Source organism: Rhinolophus hipposideros (assembly GCF_964194185.1).
Source record: "Rhinolophus hipposideros genome assembly, chromosome: X".
Classification (NCBI taxonomy): domain Eukaryota; kingdom Metazoa; phylum Chordata; class Mammalia; order Chiroptera; family Rhinolophidae; genus Rhinolophus; species Rhinolophus hipposideros.
In genome coordinates this window covers 92165998-92189534 of record NC_138046.1, presented here as the reverse complement: position 1 = coordinate 92189534, position 23537 = coordinate 92165998, and the positions used below count along the sequence as shown (strand labels likewise).

At 38.6% G+C, this 23537-nt stretch overlaps 1 protein-coding gene across 2 annotated transcripts in view; it reads left to right on the top strand.

The window, feature by feature from the left end:
- The window catches only part of MAOA (monoamine oxidase A), a 60216-nt gene that overhangs the window by 13860 nt on the left and 22819 nt on the right, over positions 1–23537 (top strand). Inside the window, exons 2-5 of one of the 2 annotated variants that reach the window (XM_081041806.1) lie at positions 55–149; positions 4348–4485; positions 21323–21427; positions 22195–22286. In XM_081041806.1, coding sequence (XP_080897932.1) covers positions 55–149; positions 4348–4485; positions 21323–21427; positions 22195–22286 — 430 coding nt within the window. Of the gene's footprint in view, positions 1–54; positions 150–4347; positions 4486–20648; positions 20753–21322; positions 21428–22194; positions 22287–23537 lie in introns of those variants that run through there. The other variant, XM_081041807.1, reaches the window with a different exon arrangement.

Genomic DNA, 23537 nt, shown 5'->3' with positions numbered 1-23537 from the left:
CATTTAGACATTAATATGTTCCTTGTTTTTTTTTCCTTTTTTTTTTCCTTTTAGGGTTGTCCGCTGCTAAACTTTTAGCTAAATATGAAGCTAATGTTTTGGTTTTAGAAGCCCGGAACAGAGTCGGAGGTAGAACATACACTGTAAGGGTAAGTGATTTAAATACTTACATATACTATCTCATACAAAGCAGAAGAGAGGTCATGCAGGGAAGCCAGTTGTCCTCCATAGCCCTAAACTACTCCATCAAATAAGTGTCCCTTCTTTTCAATAAGCACTCGCCAAAGAGTGACAGCCTCTGACCTCCAGTAGCTTACATTCTAGTGAAAAAAAACAAACATGAACAAATAACTTCAGTGTAGTGTCTCGGGTTTGTTTGTACTTGAAGTGAATATATGCATACACCTACAACACATATACAGACACACTTAGTATAGCTTCTTTATTTATCCAAGGTTACACAACTGAAAAGAAGTGTGGCTATCGTAAGCAGAGATATGTGGAGCATATTTTTGTGTAACTTTTTCTTTGGTCTTTGTTCCCTAAGAGTGCTGCTGCCAGAAACACTTTTTGCTCTGGTAGGGTTGGCTAGACATGAGACAGAAGCTCAGTTCTCTCTACATCACTCCTTTTTTATACAGGGATACCTTATTGTATTGTGCTTCACTTTATTGCACATTGCAAATGTTGCATGTTTTACAAATTGAAGTTAAGACCCTCCACCAGCAAAATGATTATGACTTGCTGAAGGCTTAGATGATGGTTAGGATATTTGGCAATAAAGCATTTTTAATTAAAGTGTGTACATTGTTATTTTTTTAGACATAATGCTATTGCACACTTAGTAGACTACAGTATAGTGTAAACATAACTTTTCTATGCCCTAGGAAGCCAAAAATTTATGTGACTCACCTTATTGGATATTCACTTTTTTTCAGTGGTCCAGAACTGAACCCGCAATATCACTGAGGTGTGCCTATACTTGGGCTTACGACACCATTCTGGAAAAATGCATGCTAACTATTGTTTACCACTATTCAAGGAAATGGTTGCAGGTCATCGAGTCTGTGGGAGCTGATGGAAGTACACAGAGGGAGGACATAGGGTTGGAGGGAAATAGGGCCAAAGATAGAAGTTTTGGGAGCATGCAGATTTAATGGGGGGCAGAGGCAGAAGAGCCAGAGAGAAGCAGTAAAGGCAGAGGAGGAGGACCAGACTAGAACAGTGCCATGCAAACCAGTAGGGGAAAGAGGAAGGGATAATAAACAGAGTCAAATACCAGGACCATTTGACATAGAATGAAGCTTGAAAAGGTCCTTGTGTTTGGCAGCTAAAAGGTCATAAATGAGACCCTTTGCTAGAGCACACAAACAGAATACTAAAGTCTGAGGATTGGCAGTAAGGACAAAACTAAACTATTGAAGTGACCGGAAGGAGAGGAAACATCTATCTAATTAGAAGATGTATCAGACTTAAAATAGAATGGCTTATGCAGTGATAATAACAATGACTTATGCAATACATTCATTTATTTTACACAGAAAATCTGGTGGTAGAGTAGTCGAGGCTGGTGCAGGGGTTCAACTTTGTCATCAAGACTTTAGGCTCTTTCTGTCTTCTCCACCCTTCTTCGAATGTTGCTTATTGCCTTGTGGTGACCAGATGACTGCTGCATCTCTCAGTATCAAGTCCTCATTCAAGGCAGGAAGGAGCATGTAGAGGTTTCCCTAGACTTATCTGCAACTATGTTTTTTTCCTTTACCAGAAGACCCCAGCAGATAGTTGCTTTAGTCTCATTGGTCAGAATTGGGATACATCATTACCTTTAGCTAATATGGAGCCTGGAAAAGCAAGTATTTAATATTTCCAGGCTGCATAATAAGCAGGCATGGGAAAGGGAATATGCATGGATATGGAATAGCCAAACAACAACATGTAAACTAGGATATTGTACCAGCTGTTTCAGTCACACCTTTCTGTCATTTGCTTCCTACCTTTGTAAATGTACAGGGATGTATCCTGGGCCTATTTTCACTTTGCTCAACTCTAAGAATGCTCTCCAGCCTTGCTACTCAAAGTGTCCTGTAGAGCAGTAGCTTCAGAATCACCCGGGAGCTTGATAGAAATGCAGAGTCTCAGACCCTGTCCCAGATCTGCTGAATCTGAATCTGCATTTTGACAAGATCCCCAGGGAGTACTACAGAAGTGCTGCACTATAGTGTATGTTTGCTTGCTTGCTTTAAATTAATGTAAATCCAGATTAATTTTATTTGGACAATTTCTGAGTATATTCTCAGATGTGGTCCACGGGGAGCACTACAGATGTAGTACTGGTCTGGGAGAGAGGAGACTGGGATTCTAGCCTCTGGACTGGCCTGACACACTGTCTTACCTTGGGTAAGTCCTATTAGCACTTTACATTTCAGTTTTCTCATCTGAGCAATGAGATGCCCAGGAAGGCAAGGTTGAATAATACCATGTTTCCCCGAAAATAAGCCTTAGCCGAACAATCAGCTGTAATGCATCTTTTGGAGCAAAAATTAATATGAGATCTGGTATTATATTATATTACCCGATATTATATTTTATATTATATTATATTAATTATATTATATTATATTATATTATATTTGGTATTTATTATATTGTATTAAAGACCCAGTCTTATAATAAAATAAGGCCAAGTCTTATACTAATTTTTGCTCCAAAAGACGCGTTAGAGCTGATTATCCAGCTAGGTCTTATTTTCGGGGAAACACGGTACTAGACAACAAATTTTCTGGAAATAACAGATTCGGTAAATTGGTTCCACCCATCTACTGAATACAAAGAGATTAGACAAATTGCTCTGTGTACACACCCACACACACACACATTGTCAAAGCGTAAGAGAGCTAACAAGGTAGTGAAGAATCACTGGGCCAACACCCGGAAGGAAAAGATTGACCTACTTTTCCCCTGTGGGTGAGGGGGTTATGTGTGTGGGGGATGGAGTTTGCTGACCACCGAAGAGGTAAGTGAGAGGCTGAGTAGTGCTTTCAAAAGTCTTACAAAGCTAGGGCAACTGAAGTTCAAGTTCAGAGCCCAGCAAAGCGTGTGTATATGGAGGCAAGTGTTGGTAAAGTAGTTGTTCTTTGGGTTGGACTGTATCCTAGGACTAAGGGCAAACTGCCAGAGGACTGGGCCGTGTGTGCATTTCAGCCGAGCTTCTCAGGCACAGAAAACGCAATAAAGTTATCTGGTATTCTTAGCACCCTCAGGTGCTTGGCAGAAGCAGACATAAATCCTCTCTGAGAAAGGTATCCTCCTAGTATTCAAATTATATCCATATTTTTTCAAACTCAATGAATGGCATGCAATTAAAAATAATCAGGCAAACAAGAAGAGGCAACATGAGTGAGAACTGGTATAAACAACAAAGTAGAAACAGATCTATAAGAAGTTATTACAAATACATAGAGGAATTATAACTCACCAATATTCAATTTATTGATTAAATCATTTGGGAATGTGTTAATAAAAATGCTGGGGAAAAATGTAGAACTGCATTTAAGAGGGGGGAAGTTAATTTGAGTTTTATAAAGGTTTGCATATTTATAAACTAATTTGTTAGGTATATGAATCTTTTTATACCTTCTTGTACTGTTTTCCTATGAGGCATTCTTCTCTGCATGTGTTTTAAAATTACATCAAGAGCGGGCTGATTTAAGATTTCATCTGTTGGAAATCAGAGAATGAGGCCTAATAAATCTGTGCATGGCTTCTCCAGCAACAACCCCAAAGAAAAGCATGGAAAATAACCTAAATGCTTTGAAAAAGATCTAGACCAGCAGGATGTACTACACAGTGTTCTTTACTGTGGGTACCAAAAAAATGTACACAGGTGGACACTTTGGTCAACGTTGCTCAAGCAGTAGCTTGCCATAATCAGAAGTGTCTGGATGCTGATGGTAACCACTTTGAGCACCTATTGTAATTGCGGGAGTCAAACGTGACTTGTATTCACCTTTTGCTATCGGTATATATTGAATATTACAATTTTAATACAGTTTTCTTTTCTTAAAATGTGTATACATTTTCTTGGCACCCTCTATATTTTTTATTTAGTTGTCACTGAATCGGCCTCACCAATAACTATACAAGTGGGATGGTTTAGTCATGAATGTCATACAGGGTTGTGCCCAGTTTTGGGGAGTGAAGGAGAAAGGATTGCTATTTTCAGTTGCAATTTATCAGAGAGATGTAAGGCACATTTAAGTTGTAAAAAATAAATGTTTTTTATAAGACAGAAACTTTTTTTTTCAAGTTTTAATTAAAGTCTTCTCATCGCTTTTTCTCTTTCTACAGAATGAACATGTTGATTACGTAGATGTTGGTGGGGCTTATGTGGGACCAACCCAGAACAGAATCTTAAGGTTATCTAAGGAGCTGGGTTTAGAAACTTACAAAGTGAACGTAAACGAGCGTCTTGTACAATATGTCAAGGTAAGCCTGATGTTTTAGTCAAGAGACCAATGTAGGGTGTATTGTATTTGGGAAAGCATTTGGTTTGTTTTTAGTTGTGTTTTTTTTTTCTCAAAGCAATCCTAAAAATAGGCAGTTGGCTTTAAAGTAGTACTCTGCATCTTTGCTTCTTTTCTTTCTCTTTAAAAAAAATCCCTGTGGACTCCTGGAATCACTGCAAGGTGTCATGCCTCAGCTTGGCCTCCGCATCACTCACTGTGGCCCCTGAGAGCTACCCCCACACTCACAGTCCAACCAGAGTAAAAGTGGGAGGCTTTCAGTTTCCTTCCCTGCCCTCCCTGGGGGGTGGGCACCTCTGTGTGTGTGTGTGTGTGTGTGTGTGTGTGTGTGTGTGTGTCTGTCTCTGTCTCTCTGTCTCTGTCTCTCTCTCTCTTTCTCTCTCTCTCTCTCTCACACACACACACACACACACACACACACACACACACACACACACACACAGCCCCAGGCAGACCCGGAAGCACCAATGAGGCAATTCTAAGGCCCCAAGAACACAATAGCTTGAGACCACTTTTTTCATCCTCCTTCTTACCTGACATTTCTTTACACACCTTGATAATTCCCTGTCTCTCTCCTTGACTCTGGGGAAGTCTAGCTTGGTTGTGCAGTTTCCTACTGTTGAAACAAGAATGTTTAAACTCTGTTGATATCCACTCAAGAAACAGAAGCTGTTGCCAGTGTTTTTCTTTCTTACTGAAGCCCAACATGAAGCAGCTGGAGTCTGGAAATGTGCCTTGAGAAGTCAGGTTTCCAATCTGACATGGCAACCCACTTCCTGGAACTAGCATCATTTGGGCAGGGGTCATTTACTCAATCTAATGCTAGAATTCCCATGCCAGTAAATGCATCACTTCTCAGCGGACACATCTACCCCCCACACTCCACCCCAGGCAATCATGTGAATCTGGTGTCTCCCTGGCCTTTTGGAGCTGGGAATATAGAATACTTTTGACGTATGCACACCAATGCCCAACTGGGGAGATCCGGAATCTTGGGAAACTGATAACCAGGTAGTTTGGGATGCTTGGGGAGTTTGGCAGTGACACACGGGGAGAAAACAAACCAGTAGCCTTTAGAAAAATGGAGTTCAGAGGTCTACGAAGGAATGAAGAAAGTATAAAACATATAAAGTGTTTGGGAATGCTGGCTTCAGAAGGCCACAATGAAGAAGGAAAAACCTTGCTTCCCCACTTTATCTTTTCTGCACAGGATGGTGTTTATCAGGACTAGTAAGCAATAACAATGGTAAGAATAATAGCAGATAACATATTGAATGCTTTTATGTATATTAGCAAATTTAATACAGGAAAAGAGACCAAATCCTTTGTACTCAACTACTAATTAAGCAGTCATGTAATTCAGTCTCCAGTCCAACTGGGAAGGAAATGAATCTGGTGATTATCACAGAATCTGAGCAGACTCATGCTTATAATCTCTTCTTCCCTAACATTCAGTTGCTGAGAGATTTTTATTTTCCCTGGAACCTCACAATAAACAATTACCGTGTTTCCCCGAAAATGAGACCTAGCTGGACAATCAGCTCTAATGCGTCTTTTGGAGCAAAAATTAATATAAGACCCGGTCTTATTTTGCTATAAGACTGAGTCTTTATAATATATAATGTAATGTAATGTAATACTGGGTCTTATATAAGACCAGGTTTTATATTAATTTTTGCTCCAAAAGATGCATTAGAGCTGATTATCCAGCTTGGTCTTATTTTCGGGGAAATACGGTAAATGCTTTTTATGCATCAATTCATTAAATCCTTACATCCCCCCTTGCTAGGCAGGCATGATTATCCCCATTTTACCGAGAAGAAAACTGAGGTTCGGAGAGGTCATAAAACTAGTAACGATCTGCTTACCCAAACTGCATGCTCTTTATGATCCCAATATATGGCCTAAGAAATGAAACTGAGGGTCTAGAAAGAGTGTGCTGGGCCTCCCACATTTGTTTGGCTGAGTACACATCCATTGTACAGTATTTCACCATCCATTTCATTGAATCCCAGTTCAAAGGATGAATACATACAGTTATTGAAAGAGCATATATCTTTCACTTTCTTACTCTTCTTCTATTTTCATGTTCCTTTGTGTAAATTTTGAAAAGGAAAACCTGAAAATATGTAGCTATGTCCTCCAACTGAGTACCTGCTAGTCTCCCAGCTATGCCCTCTATAATACATGATGCAAAGATGAGATTTTGAAAGCAGCACACTACCAACTTTTGTGATAATTCAACTCCTCATTGTTCTTGATGGAGGTGGGGGTAGAGGAGAGTGTGGAGGGCTATAAAATGTGAAAATGCTGTTTGAGAATTTTGACTTTGCCTGAAAATTAACTGATCATGGCATGCTTTCCAGGCTTCCTGACAGGACCTTAATGAGTTAAGTATCTTTAGCTCAGTCATTCTGATGCTTCTGGAATTTTCTGGGCTTCATGTGAAGCCCTGCTTTCAGAAATCTACTTGTGATTATTCCATACTTTGAGAAGGTCCTGCTGCAAGCATTAGTAGAGGATGAATTTGAAAAGAATTAAGGAAATGCTACATCGAGTACCTAAGTAAGGAAAGAGAAATGTTAACAGTAGCGTCCAGGGTCACTTGGTTGCTGCTGCTGAGTCCCTCTCTCTAAGGTCAGGGCCACACATCCCCAATAACCCTATTTCTGTAAAACAACTTTCCATAATGTAGAGCTACACAACTGCCATCATATTTTTCTTTCCCAAAAATATAAATATGACTGAACTGTCACATAACCAACTGGAAAAGGCATATCGTGGCATTGGACTCGGTAGTTTGAGGCGGCTTTCAAGAATATAAGGCATTGTTAACCTTGAACCTTTGCCATTGCATAGCCATGCACGTCAACACAATAGTAATTATATTCTGTCATAATTATTGAACACACAGCATGTGGCAGGCTTGATGCTAAGACTCCTGCTTAACCTGCACTTTGGACAACAAAGAGCACACTGAACTTGTGGCCATAGTGGTTGATACCTCAAGGTCAGCAACACTCCTGTAGTAATGACAACCCTAGCTCTTCTTTACTGAAATCCTTGTTATCTTCCAGGTCCTATCCCAGGGTCTTCACCTCTATTATATTAATCCTCACAAGGACCCTAAGGCAGAGACTGTAGCCCCATTTCACAGAAACAGACTGAAGCTCAGAGGCCAAGAAACCTACTCAAGAGAGTAAGGGCCATAGAGATAGAAAGGTCAAGGTCTTTCCACTTTTCTGTGCTGTGCCAGATTCCTGTGTCAGGGATTTTGGTGTGTCTTTGAACTCCAGGAAGCTGCCTTACTGTTTGTGCTTGTCCTGGTTTTCTTTGAGGGCTCTCTGCTCAGAGTCATTGTGTCCTTCACCATGTGGCTGAATGCAATTCTGGGGATCACTTTGCTCAGTCTTTTGGCCTGTGAGCCTGGAGGAGCAGTGTAGCTATCTGCTATATATGATATAGCCATTGTGTCTTGATTGTTGTGATTGATGTAGTAACTAGAAAACAGTCACGTAAGGGTCAGACAATGAGTATTGAAGCTCTAGATTGACTTTTAGTACTTACTTACAAATAAGCACATATTTAAGATGCTAAATGCTCTTCCTTTCATTTAAGATATAGTCTCATCTGACAAAAAGATGGAGAATATAAATACCATTAAACCATCCTTTCACATACTTTAACCTGCCAAAGAACACATATTTTAACCCAATGTTAAGGTAAAAAAAGAAAAAAGAAAAGAAAAAACGCAACAGGTTGGTTTGTGTTTATTCTATCTGAATGAGTGCCTCATTTCTGCTAGTGTTTCTAATTAAATCTTTTCTGCAATGAGAAATACTCAGTGCAGTGAATGTTTTTATGATAACCAGGAAACTTTAAAGGGAACAGGTCAGATTAGAAAAAAAGCAGGAAGACAATCAGTTAAATATTCCAGGTAAGACTGTATAGCAAAAACAAGTCCACTTATTTAACAATATCTAACTCTTACTGTTCTGTCCACTTCTAGGGAAAAAAAAATTGGCTTTTTCCCAACATGATAGTGTATTGGGTTAATAATGCAAATTGCATTATCTCTCATGACAACCCTGGCTTCTGTAGTATAATACAGTGCATTCTTTTCAGTAAATAACACCATAATGAAGTGGCTGAATCACTGGAAGATTGCCACTGTCTAATTTAACAAAGCAGTATTCTTAATGGTACGGCTTGCTTCAGCTCTTCTATTTTCTCAACATGCAGCTTAAAAGAATGCCTCGGTTGTTTCTTCTGTCAGCAAGCTGTAGTGCATCCAGTTTCAACCTACTCTAGGATGGTGTACATAGTATACACCAAAGAACTATTCTTGACCTTTGCTAGCTTGTGTTTACAGTGCAAGTTTTGACATGACCATGTGGAGTCCAAAGCCTGAGCCTCTGAGCTGAGCCCTGGGCACAGATGTTTAGTGTTGTTTTCCACCCTGTCCCTTCCGCAAGAGGCTATGTCTATGTACTTTAGTCATAGAAGGTTCACATCATTATGCTAAATGCATTCATCCATTCAATAAATACTTACTGGGCAATCTACTCTGGACCAGATACTGTTCTAGGCTGGAAATACAGTAGTGGGCCCATGATCAAACGTTCTGCTCATATGGAGCTTGCCATCTAAAGGAAGGAGACAAGTAAACTATAATAATAAATAAATAATACTAGCTAACATGTCTGTCCTTCATGAATCTTGTAAATAGAATCCCTGTTCTAACTCTGGTTTAGTAGATCCTGATTCTTACATAATAGGTTCTTGACTGGTTTCGACAGTGAACAGGTTTTATGAATGTTGCAAATTTGATATAGCTTTATTTGGGAGATTATCTCTGATTTGTGAAATTAATATAAATTAATAATATGACTTTAATCTAAAAGGTGAATTTGAAGTGGCACCAGCTAGATATGTTTAAAATGTCTTCTTAATTGGTTCTTTTCCTTTGGGTGGTGTAATGGAAGCAGGTGGACTTGAATGCCTCTTGGATTGATTGAGTCATTACTTGAATTAGTAAATAAGATGCACCATCATTAGGATTGTTTTATGAGTGGGTTTCAGTGGGTTTTGGAGACTTTTTGTTAAATTTTGCAGTGCCAAGTGTTGGGTAAGGAAGGAAGAAATGCTTGATTCTTTTCTTTTTCCTCTTCCTCCTCCTCCTCCTCCTCCTCCTCCTCCTCCTCCTCCTCCTCCTCCTCCTCCTCCTTCTCCTCCTCCTTCTTTTTTTTTTTTTTGCTTTTCATCAGTTCCTCCAGATCATAATAATGCAGGTAGGATCTGGAGACAGAACACTGAATGAGGCATTTTGCAGGAGCTGCTTTGAAGGAGAAATTGGCATATTCACGCATTCTCACTTTCTCCCTGCTTTTCACATCTTCTCTAAATAAAATTAGAGACTATAAATATATACCACACATTTGTTTTTAGAGAATGGTGTGATAAAGATTTATTTGAAACAACATAGGCTTCCCTGATAGTAACAGCTCAGCAAGCAATTTTTCCTTGTATTTGTTCTAGTCTTCCCAGGTTTCTATGCCAACGAGTGAAATCAAAGGCTTTACAGATTATGTGTGTTCTGGAATACTAAGTAATATTTTGTTGTTGCTAAGAGGTGAACTTTGGTTGAGCCAGCAGGCTATGTTGAAAGCAGAGGATGTTTTTTTTTGTTTGTTTTTTTTCGGTTGTTTGTCTTAATGTTTGCCAGGTATAACTGTATCTTTGACCCCTTGCTTATAATAGTGTGTTTCTTTTGGATTAAGGATATTTGTTTTTAGCTGCTTTTAACACCTTTCCATATCAGCTCACAGAGGTTGTTTCTTTTGTCTTCAAAGAAAGTTTTACTTTTAATCCCTCTCTGTAAGAAACTCTAGAAGCCAAAGGTATTAGATCCTTATAGGGATGCTACTTGTCATGTCTTTCTCTCCTTTCTGTTAGTCACCTAAATTCATTTCACCTGACTCCATGCGTTTCTATTGCATTCTATTTGTAATGTGCCTACACATGTTCTGCCTCATTTGAGCTTCCCAATGATCCTATGAAATAATAAGCATTATTTCCCCATCTTACAGATGAGAAAACTGAGCCTCTGAGACTTTAGGAGCCAAAGTGAAGCTTTCTAGCTCTTAAGATCAGGGTTCTGTGGGCTACATCACATTGTTCCTTATTCCATGGGCAGAAAGTCAAATTATGAACCCCTCTAATAAACTGCTCCAAGATGTGACAAGTTAACTGCCACTTTGTCAGGGGCTCCTGTGGACCTGGAGTGTGTGCTTGGGAGCCATATGTGATGCCATGCACCACAGTGGCTTCTTTCTCGTACCTTGAGTTGTAGATCTGTAGTCGCTATGGCCTTCAGTGAGCGTCTGACACCTGAGCAACCCCCGAGGCACCCGTTAGGCTCAACTGGCTGAAGACTACAGATAGATTCTATTATTGTGTCAAAATACTAAGTCCAAAGGCCTAGGGCATGGTTTGGAATTGTTGGCTATATGTTCTTTCTGATAAGTCATTTATGTAAACTTATTAGTCAAAGTATGATTGCAGTATTTTATTTTATGCCATTATACCCTGCCTGGTTTAAAAATGAAAGAAGAGAGGATTTAAAGTAATTTCTACAAATCAGCGTAGAAGATGATAAAAATACAATTAGGTAAGGACAAGCAAGTGGTAATTGACCTGTGCTTATGATAAGAAATTCTGTTTTGATTGTAGAAATGAGGTAATGCAAGAGGGATTATTCTTTTTTTCTCTAAATTACAATTACATGTAAATTTTTAAAAGCAGAGAAACAAAATGTTTACATATTTTTACTTTGATCTACCAAGTATTCAGTATAAAGATATATTGACGTAGCTTGTAAAATATAATTTTTAGTAATGTCCTTTCTTTTTCCCTCCTCTCTTTTAGAAAGACTTAATCTACTTCTTGTGGGTCACAGGAAAGCTTAATGACAGAAATTACTCTTAAAACCTTGTACTGTTTAGAAAGCTAAGTCAGCATTAGCCATTTTCTCTCAAAAGGCTCTTTTCTTTTCCCTATAAACTTTCAGGGCTAAGTCTCTGATTTAGTTTCTAAGAGAATAAAGTTTCTACTCAGTTGAAGTGGCACCCAATATGTAGCAGTTAGGTTAATTATTGGATATTTTCCTTCTATTTATTTTTTTCTTTTAAAAAGTTGTGGTAAAATACACATATAAAATTTGCCATCTTAACCATATTTAGGTATATAATTGAGTGACATTGAGTACATTCAGTGACATTAATTTTATTCACATTGTTGTGCTACCATCATCCATCCACAGAACTCTTTTTGTCTTCCTTCCATTAATTATCAATGGGGAGTTAATTACTACAGAAATTGTTTCCTAACCATTCATTGAGAAGTAGTCTATGGTCACCCTTCTGCTTTGGATTGACCTTCAGTGGTAGCATAAAAAGGGGTTTAGGTCACACACAAAGGATTTCTCTCACTAAGGCTATGGAACTTTGCAATCACCTCCTCAAGTAGGGCCTCAACCTTTTGGCTAATCGCAAAAAGAAACTTGTGAATGGAATAAAACATTTCATAAGCAGGTTTATCAAGACAAATTGCTCTAATCTTCCTGACAACCCAACTCCTGGAGGTTTTGACCTTTCAGGTTACAATGTAGTTGCCAATTTGAAGTTAAAATCTCCTCCTTCCTTTCTACTTCCTCCCTATTTCCTCCTTCTGGAGCCACTCTCCCTACCACAGAACATGCACCCACTTCCCCAACCAAAGGCTTAATCATTAGTCCTGAATTATCAGACTTTTGTAGAGTAGCCTTCTAACAGTTGAAACCTTAAAAACCCTCTAATGTCCTATAAATCTCATACCTGGTCAATTCTGGGCACTTTGTTACGAAGGGAAGTTCCACAGTCCCATGAGCACACTGACCAGTGAGAAAATCTTTTCTGCTGTTGCCTCGTCTTGCCACTTAACAGGTCTGATGCTGCTACATAGCCCTCTGTCTCAGGTGTGTACTCTAAGCCTTTTCACTTCTGTGTCGAACTACATGAACAAATACCTTTTGCAAACCTAGTGGACCTCAGAGTTTTAGTAATTGACAGTTATCCTTACATCAGAGATGGGAGAAAGTAGTTATAATGCAAGTATTTGGTTCAGGGTCCTACAGAAGTGAAAGAGAGAGAGACACAGACAGATAGATAGATGTGAAAACCTAGTTGACAACTAACTTTAGCAAACACAAAACTTGAAACTGAAAAGAGACAAATAATGATAATAATGTTGATACCTGGTATTTTAGCAGTCCAGTACTGTTTTCATAGCATTTCATTTTATTTATTTATTTTTTTTGCTTTGTGTTTGGGCTTAATGCAGCTAGGGGGAGAAAATTCTAGGTGGAATCACAGAAAATTTCAGTGTTAATTATAGTTAAATGTAATGAACACTTTGATCCTGAAAGCCGTGGAACTGAGTCCTTTTCATTTAAAAGACTTTTCTCATGTCAGGTTTTTCAAACAAACAACAATTACTGAACTGCTAGTCCATTTCCGTTCGTTCCCATAGCTCTCATGTAATTTCTCAGGCTCAAATGATACACAGTGAACCTCAGGCTGAGATTTCACTTGGTATGTTTGCCAAAGTACCCAATGGGTACAGACATAGGTGCCATTGCCAGTCTACATAATTATTTGGGCACCCACCAAAGAAGTCCTGACTTTTTCTAATATGTAGATTTTAAAAAGTATATTTTTCTGATGTACAAATGTTGGGAAGGTGGTGATAAGAATCTGATGGCTCCTAGTCCACCCTTCTTCCCACCGTGTTTTCACCATTATATTTACAGGAGCCATCACTGAGGCAAATCCATCCAGTAGAGGGGCCTGGCTGCATCTGCCCAGTCACTAGGATACACTAGACAAATGCATTCAGTCAATAACTTTATGTGGCAAGAAGTTCTGCTTTGCCCTTGACCCTCTTGACCTGTTCTGATGTAATTTCTCTCTGTACTGCCTAGTTCCAAGGGGTACAGGCCCAGGCCCGAGACTCAGCACAGAGTACTTGCAGTTTTAGCTAGATGTGCAAGTGATTTCATTTTGTTTTCCTATTCGACTCAGTCTTGTGGGACGATGTACCCTGTTGTCCAGGAGAGGTACATGTGAGAATATATTTCCACTTGTAGCATTTGGAAAATAAAGCTAGTTATCGGAGCTCCCTTTTTCTAGCCCATGTTTTCCCATGTTCTCTCTGACCCCTGCCAGTGTCAGCCAGAATACAAAGAAAGAATGCCTAAGGCAATATTTTCTAAGCAACATTAATCCTAAAAGTTCTTTGCCAAAGAGAAGGTTTGTTGATCAGATAAATTTTGGAAGTGCTCCATATTCTATCTTTGAGAGCCAAGATGTCCATTAGTAAATTATGAGTCTTATGACAACTGGCAGTAAAGAAGAAAAAAAAAGCTGTTTAACTATAAGCCAGGATTTCCCAGATTTATGATCATGGAACCCATTTTCATGTAGCATCCATGAAGATCAGAATGAGAAATGCTAACATGGGAAATGTTTTTAGAGTTTTAGGTTTCCTAAGGGACTGAGTCTTCCATCTATTTCTTTTTCATACAGTACCTTACAAATAGTGAGTTATAGTAAATTTGATGATAATATCGATTATGACTATTTTAGAAAAGGTATGTTTGTGGGACTGATATTAATGTTAGTGTTAAATTGGCATTCGTTAGAAAGTCTTGTCTGAGTTGGGAAAAGAGGGAGTCATTTGCATAGAAAAAGACTGGACACTTTCTGGAGCCTGGGAGAGCTAGATGTAATACAAGATGGGCTATAAAAGCAAGAATTCCATCCCTCCTCTTATTTCTTCATTTAATGAACATTTCTTGGAACCTTGGTACTAACAAGGCAATATAGGGGATTAGAACCTATGTGAGGCATAATCCTTGTTTTCAGGTGTGTTGCAACTAAGCCAGGAAAGTAGGATATGTACATAAATCAGTTTAATGCAGTATAGAAAATGGCAGGGTGCCATGGGCCACTATCTTGTGCCATGAGGATGAGCAACAATGTGTATGAACTACAAAATGAATGCTGCTTCAACTTTGCTCTCTAAATCTCCCATAAGAATCTCTCTTGTGACCTACCCTAACCAGAAATATATAGGAAACAAAGTTCTGGAAAATCCAGTTCAGCCTGAACAAGTTAACATATTACAAAGCCATCACACCATCTCTTTCCATTGTAACTTGCTCAGTTTCCATTGTAACTTGCCCACATAAAAAACGTCATGGCATTATTCTCTCGAGATCCATCCATGTTGTCACAAATGCTCCTATATCATCTTTCCTTAACGCCGAATAGTATTCCATTGTGTATATGTACCACAACTTCTTTATCCATTCATCTATCGAAGGACATTTTGGTTGTTTCCATGTCTTGGCCACCGTAAACAAAGCTGCAATGAACATTGGAGTACACGTGTCTCTGTAGAGAAATGGTTTTATATTTTTGGGGTAGATACCCAGGAGAGCGATTGCTGGGTCATATGGTAATTCTATTCGTAATTTCTTGAGGAACCTCCACACTGCCTTCCATAGCGGCTAATGCTAAGTGAAATAAGTCAGACAGAAAAAGCAGAGAACCCTATGATTTCACTGATATGTGGTATATAAACCAAAAAGAACAAGACAAACAAATGAGAAACAAAAACTCATAGACACAGACAATAATTTAGTGGTTACCAGAGGGTAAGGGGGTGGGGGGTGGGTGATGAGGGTAAAGGGGATCAAATATATGGTGATGGAAGGAGAACTGACTCTGGGTGGTGAACACACAATGGGATTTATAGACGATGTAATACAGAATTGTACACCTGAAATCTATGTAAATTTACTAACAATTGTCACCCCAATAAAATTAATTAAAAAAAAAAACAAAAAAAAAAAAAAAAAAAAAAAACGTCATGGCATCAAGGATGAGTTCAGCAACATGACCATCCACTCATCAATCCTGATTTGACTTTGACCATCATTAGTCATTAGGAAAATGCAAGTTAAAACTACAAAGAGATACCACTTCGTACCCACCAAGATGGCTATAAAAAAACAAACAAACAAAAAACAGACAATAACAAGTGTTGGTGAGGATGTGGAGATATTGGAACCCTCATACGTTGCTGGTGGGAATGGAAAATAGTGCAGATGCTTTGAAAAATAGTTTGGCGGTTCTTCAAAATAGGGTAGGGGAGAATGGAGAGTGACTATTAATGAGTAAGGTTTCTTCTTGGGGTGACAAAAGTGTTCTAAAATTAAATGTAGTGATGGTTGCACAACTCTGTGAATATACCAAAAACCATTGATTTTTACACTTTAAATGGATGGATTATAAAGCATGTGAATATCTTAAAGCTGTTAAAGAAAACAGCCACTTGTCCTCACAGTGTAACGTTTTCATCTTTTTTTTTTAAATTGCCTATTTCTCCTGAGTCAATGGCATATGTGAAAGAGGAAAAATATTTTTTTTAATTAAAGTTTATTGGGGTGACAATTGTTAGTAAAGTTAAATAGATTTCAGGTGTACAATTCTGTATTACATCATCTATAAATCTCATTGTGTGTTCACCACCCAGAGACAGAAAAATATTTTTTGGTGCCCTGTCAATTACCTTTACTTACCCAGAAGCCTCCAGAAGAACACATATTGTTTCTATTGTAATTGCTTTGTTTGTGATTTCTCTATATAACTAGAATCCCTTGGGAAAGATGGCATAACTATTTGAAACCTTTCATTCTTGATAATGTGTCATCAATTACATCAGAGCTTAATAGTTCTCTTTTTACAAAGATGGGACTGTATAACTCAAATGCCCACTATGTTAGCTGATGCTGTGCAAGTCCTGAGAGAGGGGGCTAAGAATAAGATGAAATATCAGGTCATGAGCAAACACTCAGGAACATGCTGCCAGCCCTTGAAGTTGTGTGAGAGATTATAGATAACAGTTTGGTAGTACTCATAAACACAGAGGGAGCAGAAGCATGAAAATGCAAACCATAAGACTATGCAGATATAACAAAAAACCCAGATGGTGGATGAGTTCCACAGAGAAATGGGTGGGCAGAGAGAAAAGGAAAAGGCTGGGGATCAGGCCCTGGGAGAGTCAGTAGGTGGGAGAAGACAGGGTCTTGCAAAGAATGGGAACTAGAGGAAGACTTGGGAGAACCAGCACATTCCAATGGGATAGATTTTTCCATGTCGAGTATGATAGCTTTCTCTAGGTAGAGTAGAACTGTTTATGTTTGAAGAAAGTTTGGCTACCTGCATTTGGAAAGAGGAAGAAAATTGTTTTTTTAACTACTAATACAACACAGTATTGCTATCCTATTTAATGGGTCTTTTTAAAGATGATTTCTTTATTTAAAGCATTATTATGAACTATGGAAAAGAAACCACCAAAAGATTTCTCTTACAGGTTTGTCATAAAACAGTGGGACTAGAGGGGTGCCATGGAATTCATATGGGTTGGACAGACATGTTGCTCAACCAATCCGGAAAATGTCTATTTTTTTATATTTCTTTTCTTTATTTCTTTTTTTTAATTTATTGGGGTGACAATTGCTAGTAAAATTACATAGATTTTAGGTGTACAATTCTGTATTACATCATCTATAAATCCCATTGTGTGTTCACCACCCAGAGTCAGTTCTCCTTCCATCACCATACATTTGATCCCCCTTACCCTCATCTCCCACCCGCCACCCCCTTACCCTCTGGTAACCACTAAACTATTGTCTGTGTCTATGAGTTTTTCTTTCTCATTTGTTTGTCTTGTTCTTTTGTTGTTTTTGGTTTATATACCACATATCAGTGAAATCATATGGTTCTCTGCTTTTTCTGTCTGACTTATTTCGCTTAGCATTATACTCTCAAGATCCATCCATGTTGTCACAAATGGTCCTATTTCATCTTTTCTTACCGCTGAATAGTATTCCATTGTGTATATATACTACAACTTCTTTATCCATTCATCTATCGAAGGACATTTTGGTTGTTTCCATGTCTTGGCCACCATAAACAAAGCTGCAATGAACATTGGAGCACACGCGTCTTTATGTATAAATGTTTTCAGATTTTTTTGGTAGATACCCAGGAGAGGGATTGCTAGGTCATATGGCAATTCTATTCGTAATTTTTTGAGGAACCTCCACACTGCCTATGTCTGTTTATTTTTGAGATGATTAAAGAAAAATATTTGGCAGCTGTCCTCAGTGCCCCATTATATTCTTTAATAACACTCACTTCCTTTTGTTTAACTAAAATATAAAAATACAGAGAGAAGAAAATCTCTAACATGCCTATCAGTAAGTACTACTTGCTTACTATAAACTTGGTTTATCTTATATGACCAACAATGAAAAATTATGTGGGAGCCATAAACTGTCCTCATCTGGAATAGTCTCTCATTATTATGAACATTGGTAGATTGAGGATGTGGTTTCTAAAAGGGACTTAAGTATTTTGGGCACAGTTCCAGGAACATTGAGTTCTACTTGACATCAACAATTTCTGCTGTGTCAAAGATATTATCCTTTAAGATTAAAGGCTACTTTGGAAAGGTGGGAAGGTTTCAGAGTATAGGCACAAAATGAACTTGACCTTTACTCAAGATTTTTTCCCTTTTATTTTTAAAGAGCAGTAACCATTTGGAAGTATTCCTAGAGTTCCTGCCTCACTCTTTTAAGTCATAAAGGCATTTCTGCTGATAAGTGATTTAGGATTGAGAAACTGCTGACACCTTTGTGAGGAAACTATGGGATTAGTACATTTAAGAGACTGAGGAGGTCTGGTAAGAAGGCAGTTTTCAGCCAAGAGACATCTATCGCCAGGCCCTCTCACTGCACTTCTTTGGGGGTTCACACACACAAAAAGTAGTCCCGAGTTATCTACAAGTAGTTTAGAAGCAGCCCATGGAGGGAATAAGCCTTCCAAAGGCTTGTGAGAAAGGAAGAGATGACATGTAATTGCCTGTTTATACACACACACACACACACACACACACACACACACACACACACACACACATTTCTTTAGCAGATTTAGGTTTTCTGTGGAATAAGTGCAGAGAAGCCGGAAAATGCTAAGAATGAAACTAATTAATGAAATCCCTTTATTAACGTGGTGCCTCTGTCAGCAGGATAAAAATTAATATATTTTTTTTAATTTTTGGGTCTTTATGATCTTCTTAGAATATTCCATGGCTTGCATGACTAAAAAGATTACCAGGCTAGACTCTTCTCTCTCGCTGAAGTTTTCACTTCTCGTGCCACTTCAGTTTATCATAGCTCAGATTATGGGGTCTTTAGGACCTTGTGTGAAATCATACTGTGGCTGGCATAGTCCTGAGAAGAGCTTCATTAGGAATGTGAGACACGTTGCTTTGAATTATATTTATAATACTTTTCTTAATGCCCCCAGATGATGAGCATATTTAATTTTTTAAATATTTTTAAAGCAAAGATCAGTTTTGTATGAGACTATTACTTGAGTATAAACACAGGGGAAAATGTAGATTTTTCCCAGTTTCAATTAAGAGAAGGATTATAACAAGAACCAGCTGTTCTGAAGGCTGCCTGTGAGCTATTACTTAACCTTGGTCTCTCCCCTTTCCATAGCTACCATATTTTTGTGTTCTGGGTAAAATGTCTCTGTCCATTGCTCTCAGAACATGTTTCAACATTTTCCAAAGTTGACCCTGTTTCCTCAGCAGTCACCTTACACCCCAGTGCTTTTTAGTCCCATTTTTACTCCTTAGAAAACTAAAAGATGTGAGTGGAAGTTTTATAAGTTTCTCATTTCAAAATTCTCTCTCTTTTAGTTGGGAAGTTTAAGATGTCCCTAGAACAAGCCTATCTCAGCTTTCCATCACAACCATATGAGAGGCCAGAAAACTTAATGTTTATGAGTAAAGCCTTTAGGAGCAGGCAACTTCTGTTCTACTATTTTCTAGCTAATATCCCTGGATTTTAGTTTCCTCAAATATTTCATGGAGATATTTATAGTGCTTGCCTCTCAGGGTTGAGGTAAGCATTACATGAGATAACGCAAATGAAGAGCTTAGGCCAGTGCTAGGCATGAAGAAAGATCTTAATAAGTATTAGTAATGTGGCAATGGTGGTGGTGATGATTATTAAAAGATTTGGAGACTCAAAAAGTTGTATTACAGTGTTATAACATAGCATTTTCAGGTAAGAAATCAGATCACATATTCTGTCAAGGTTATTTGAATTTGCTACTGTGGAAGGGAAAATTATTTGTTTGTCACTTAATGGTTGCCATATATTTGTACTCAGATGGAGTGTGTGTGTGTGCACATGCTTGCAAGTGTGTGCACATCCTTGCAAGTGTGCACACATGAATGCAAATCCTGTGTCCCTGCTTTGATGGTCAGGAGTTTTGCTTTAGCCATTTTGAAAAATCTAACACAGCTCTCAATGTCATGCAATGCACACAGTAGGCTTTCTACAAAAATCAAATATGTTTTTATTTGATAAAAAACCAGAATCTCATGCAAAATTGTATTAGTAGACAGTATTGCAACCTTATGGAGATTTACAAGATGTTTTATTCTTAAAGAAAAAAAATTAAACTAGGAAATAAGGCCTTAGAAACTACCCAGACCTGATCTCGTTTCCTAGGATTCACTCTCCCCTCACCCCTGGATTTGCATAGCACAGCGCCTGTTACACAACTGAAATGAAGTAAATGGTGGCTAATAATCAGCTCTCTCTGTGTTAGAGGTCTTGGTACCAAGCAATAGAAACCAACTCAGGCTAACAGAATATTTACTGAAAGGATATAAGGGCCCACAAAATTGATGAGAGGCTGGAGGGCTACACTTGAGAACAGGCAGAGACCAGGGGAGCTCTGGCAAGTTGGAGGCAAGAACCATAGCCATGATCTTTATAGCAAAAGCACCTGCTCAGCATGCTGCCATGGGGAAAGAGAACGAAGAGTTAACTTTCTTCTGTCCCTGGGTGACCTATTCCGGGGTCTGAGTCCTCTGAGTGTGTGATTGGCCAGGCTCAAATCACAGGCTCACAGCCTGGCTGCACCAGGAGCCAGAGGGGAGACAAAGCATCTAGCCTATTACCTGCTGTAATGAGAGATGGCAAAAACACATCTATCTGCAGAGGAGGAGAGGCAGTTTCCCAAGAAGAAACCAAGGTACTACTAGGAAAGGGGAATGGATGCTGGGCAACCAAAAATGGAAAATGCTCATTATACCATTTTTCTAATATTTTGATTCTTGACTTTGGGTACGGTCTGTCATCTAGCCAGTCTGTGTTTAGCCTGTGTGAACTTTAAAATACAGTCTGAGGTATTGTGCTTTGTTATTCCAGTCCTCTATGTGGGCCAAAGATAGTCATCATCTTGCTCTCATGTGAGTAGGAACATCCTTCAAATAGGTTAATTAGGAATTCAGGAGTTGAGAATATTGTAGCATTAGACACTAGGATGAGCTATGTTTATATATTTTTTCTATATAAGCAGAATAAGTTCAAATCTATTATGTCCTATAAATTAAAAGCAGGTGACAGATACCAGGGAAGTTTTGCCAATTTTTATGGAAATTTGGGGCCTGTATAGGTAAAATACATTTACTACATCAAAGGGGATACTTTTAACACCGTAAAGGATCCTGTTACTTTGAAAATTGCTCTTAGGTTGGTTGGTTTGGGATTTTTTAGAATGCCGTCCTAATTTAAGGCATTATCCTTTATTTCTGTGTTATAGGGGAGAACTTACCCATTTCGAGGTGCCTTCCCTCCAGTATGGAACCCCATTGCATATCTGGATTACAACAATCTGTGGCGGACAATGGATAACATGGGAAAGGAGGTAAAGTGTGTTCAGCTTGCACATGACCTGTTTCTGAAATAACAATAGCAGCTGTTTACTAACCTTCCACAGTACAGGGAACAGTGCTCCGGACAATGCTGCATATCATTTCCAATGCACCCAACAACTCTATCAAATTGGTAGTATTTCTGCTTTACAAATGAAGAAAACGAGTGCCAAGAGGTTATGTAATTTCCCCAACACCACATATCAGGGGAACCAGGATTCAAACTCACATCTGTCTGATACTAATGCCTGTGTGCTTTCCAATCTATACCACTGAGAATTTATGTCACATGTTTTTGCCAGGTCCCCTACTTATAGTTGTCTTACCCATATGAGATGCCACTTTAGCAGTAAAAGAAAGAAAGATTTGTTTCCACCAAGGTTTTTAATTTAGTCTCAGGCTCTGTAACATTGCTTTTTCAGACTCAAATTGATGACTTAAAATGGGTATTTGCTTTCAGTGATAATAATAATGTTCATCATCATCAAAAATTATTGATTTAGATCTCCATATTACATATTTATACATGCATTTATATGTTGCTGCTATTATTAGTATTATTATTACAACAGCATTGAGACATAGAATCCAAAGAACTATCCATATCCACCTCACCACTATCTATATATTGAATTGTATGCCAGTCACACATTCCAACATGGACAGAAAGACCCGTTTTCAGAGGTTCTTCTTAGGGCATCTTGGCAGGGCAGTCGGCAGTGACCATCACACCTGGATATGGACCCTTCTTTCTCTGCAGATTCCAGCTGATGCACCATGGGATGCCCCACATGCTGAAGAATGGGACCGGATGACAATGAAAGATCTCATTGATAAAATCTGCTGGACAAAGTAATCTTGACTATTTAAAATTTACTTTTTATCTTCCCTTCTGATCCTTTCTATCCTATCTTGAACTGTAAAATTTTTTTCTTTATAAGTTATAGGAAAAAAGTTAAGAGGAAACCTAACGGTCTTTCAGTCAGTAGCAACTTTGAGGGCACTTTAAAGATTTCAGACCAGCCAGGTTTGAACATAAAATTAATCTAAAACATAAGGAGAAAGTAGGTGAATGAAGTAGAACTTTTTTAATGAAAGAGTCTTGCGATTTGCAATAAAACAAGTAACTGTGTTTTCAGATTATATAGAGTTCAGCTACAGAAGCAGGTTGGAGAGATATTAAAGTAATTATAAATATATATAAAATATGAGACTGGAGGGACACTAGTTTACTTTAACAAAAAATATAAATAATACGTTTTCAGAGAGAATCTGTGTTATTAGCTGAGTTACTTACAGATCATTCAGTCACTATTTTGTGGCTGCTATGTGAAGGCATTGTACTAGGCACTAAGGAATTGTGGTGAATTTGTCAAACAAGTCCCCTACCCTCAAGGAGTTTCTATTCTTCTAGCAGGAGACTAGCTTTACAGAAAAAAATATGTAATGCTAGGAGAGTGACTGTAACAGTGAACCTGAAATGTCAGAGAATAAAAGAGATACTCTTGAATGAAGGAATCTCTAAGCAGAAACTAAAAAGTTGAAGCATCAACTAAAAATAAGCCACAGAGGGTGGGAGGAAACAAAGAAGGGTGGAAGGTCTGGGGGTATGGTATACTCCAGGAATGCTCCATAGTGGATAAGAATACAAGAAAGATGGATGATTTTAGAAAATAGCATGTTCTGGAAATGAGTGACAGAGGATGGGGGGAGACAAGAAGGGTGCAGATGGTGTATTTTAGGAATGAGCCACAGTAGAAGGGGGGGCATGAGAGACGGATGGTGAATGGTATCTTCCAGAATGAGCCACAGTGGATGGGGGAAGAAAGAAAAGAAGGATGAAGGGATACTATCTTCCAGGAATGAGCTAGTGGGTAGGGGTGGGGAAATAAGAAAACTAGATGGTGTGGGAGGATGGTATCATCCAGGAGTGAGCCACAGTAGAAGGGAGGGACAAAAAGAGGTTATGTGAGGAGATGGTATCTTGGAAGAATGTACTAATGGATGGGATGGTGGATACAGGAAGACTGGATGGAGTGAGGGGGATGGTATCTTCCAGGAATGAAGCATAGTATATGGGGGAGGACAGGAAAGATGGATGGT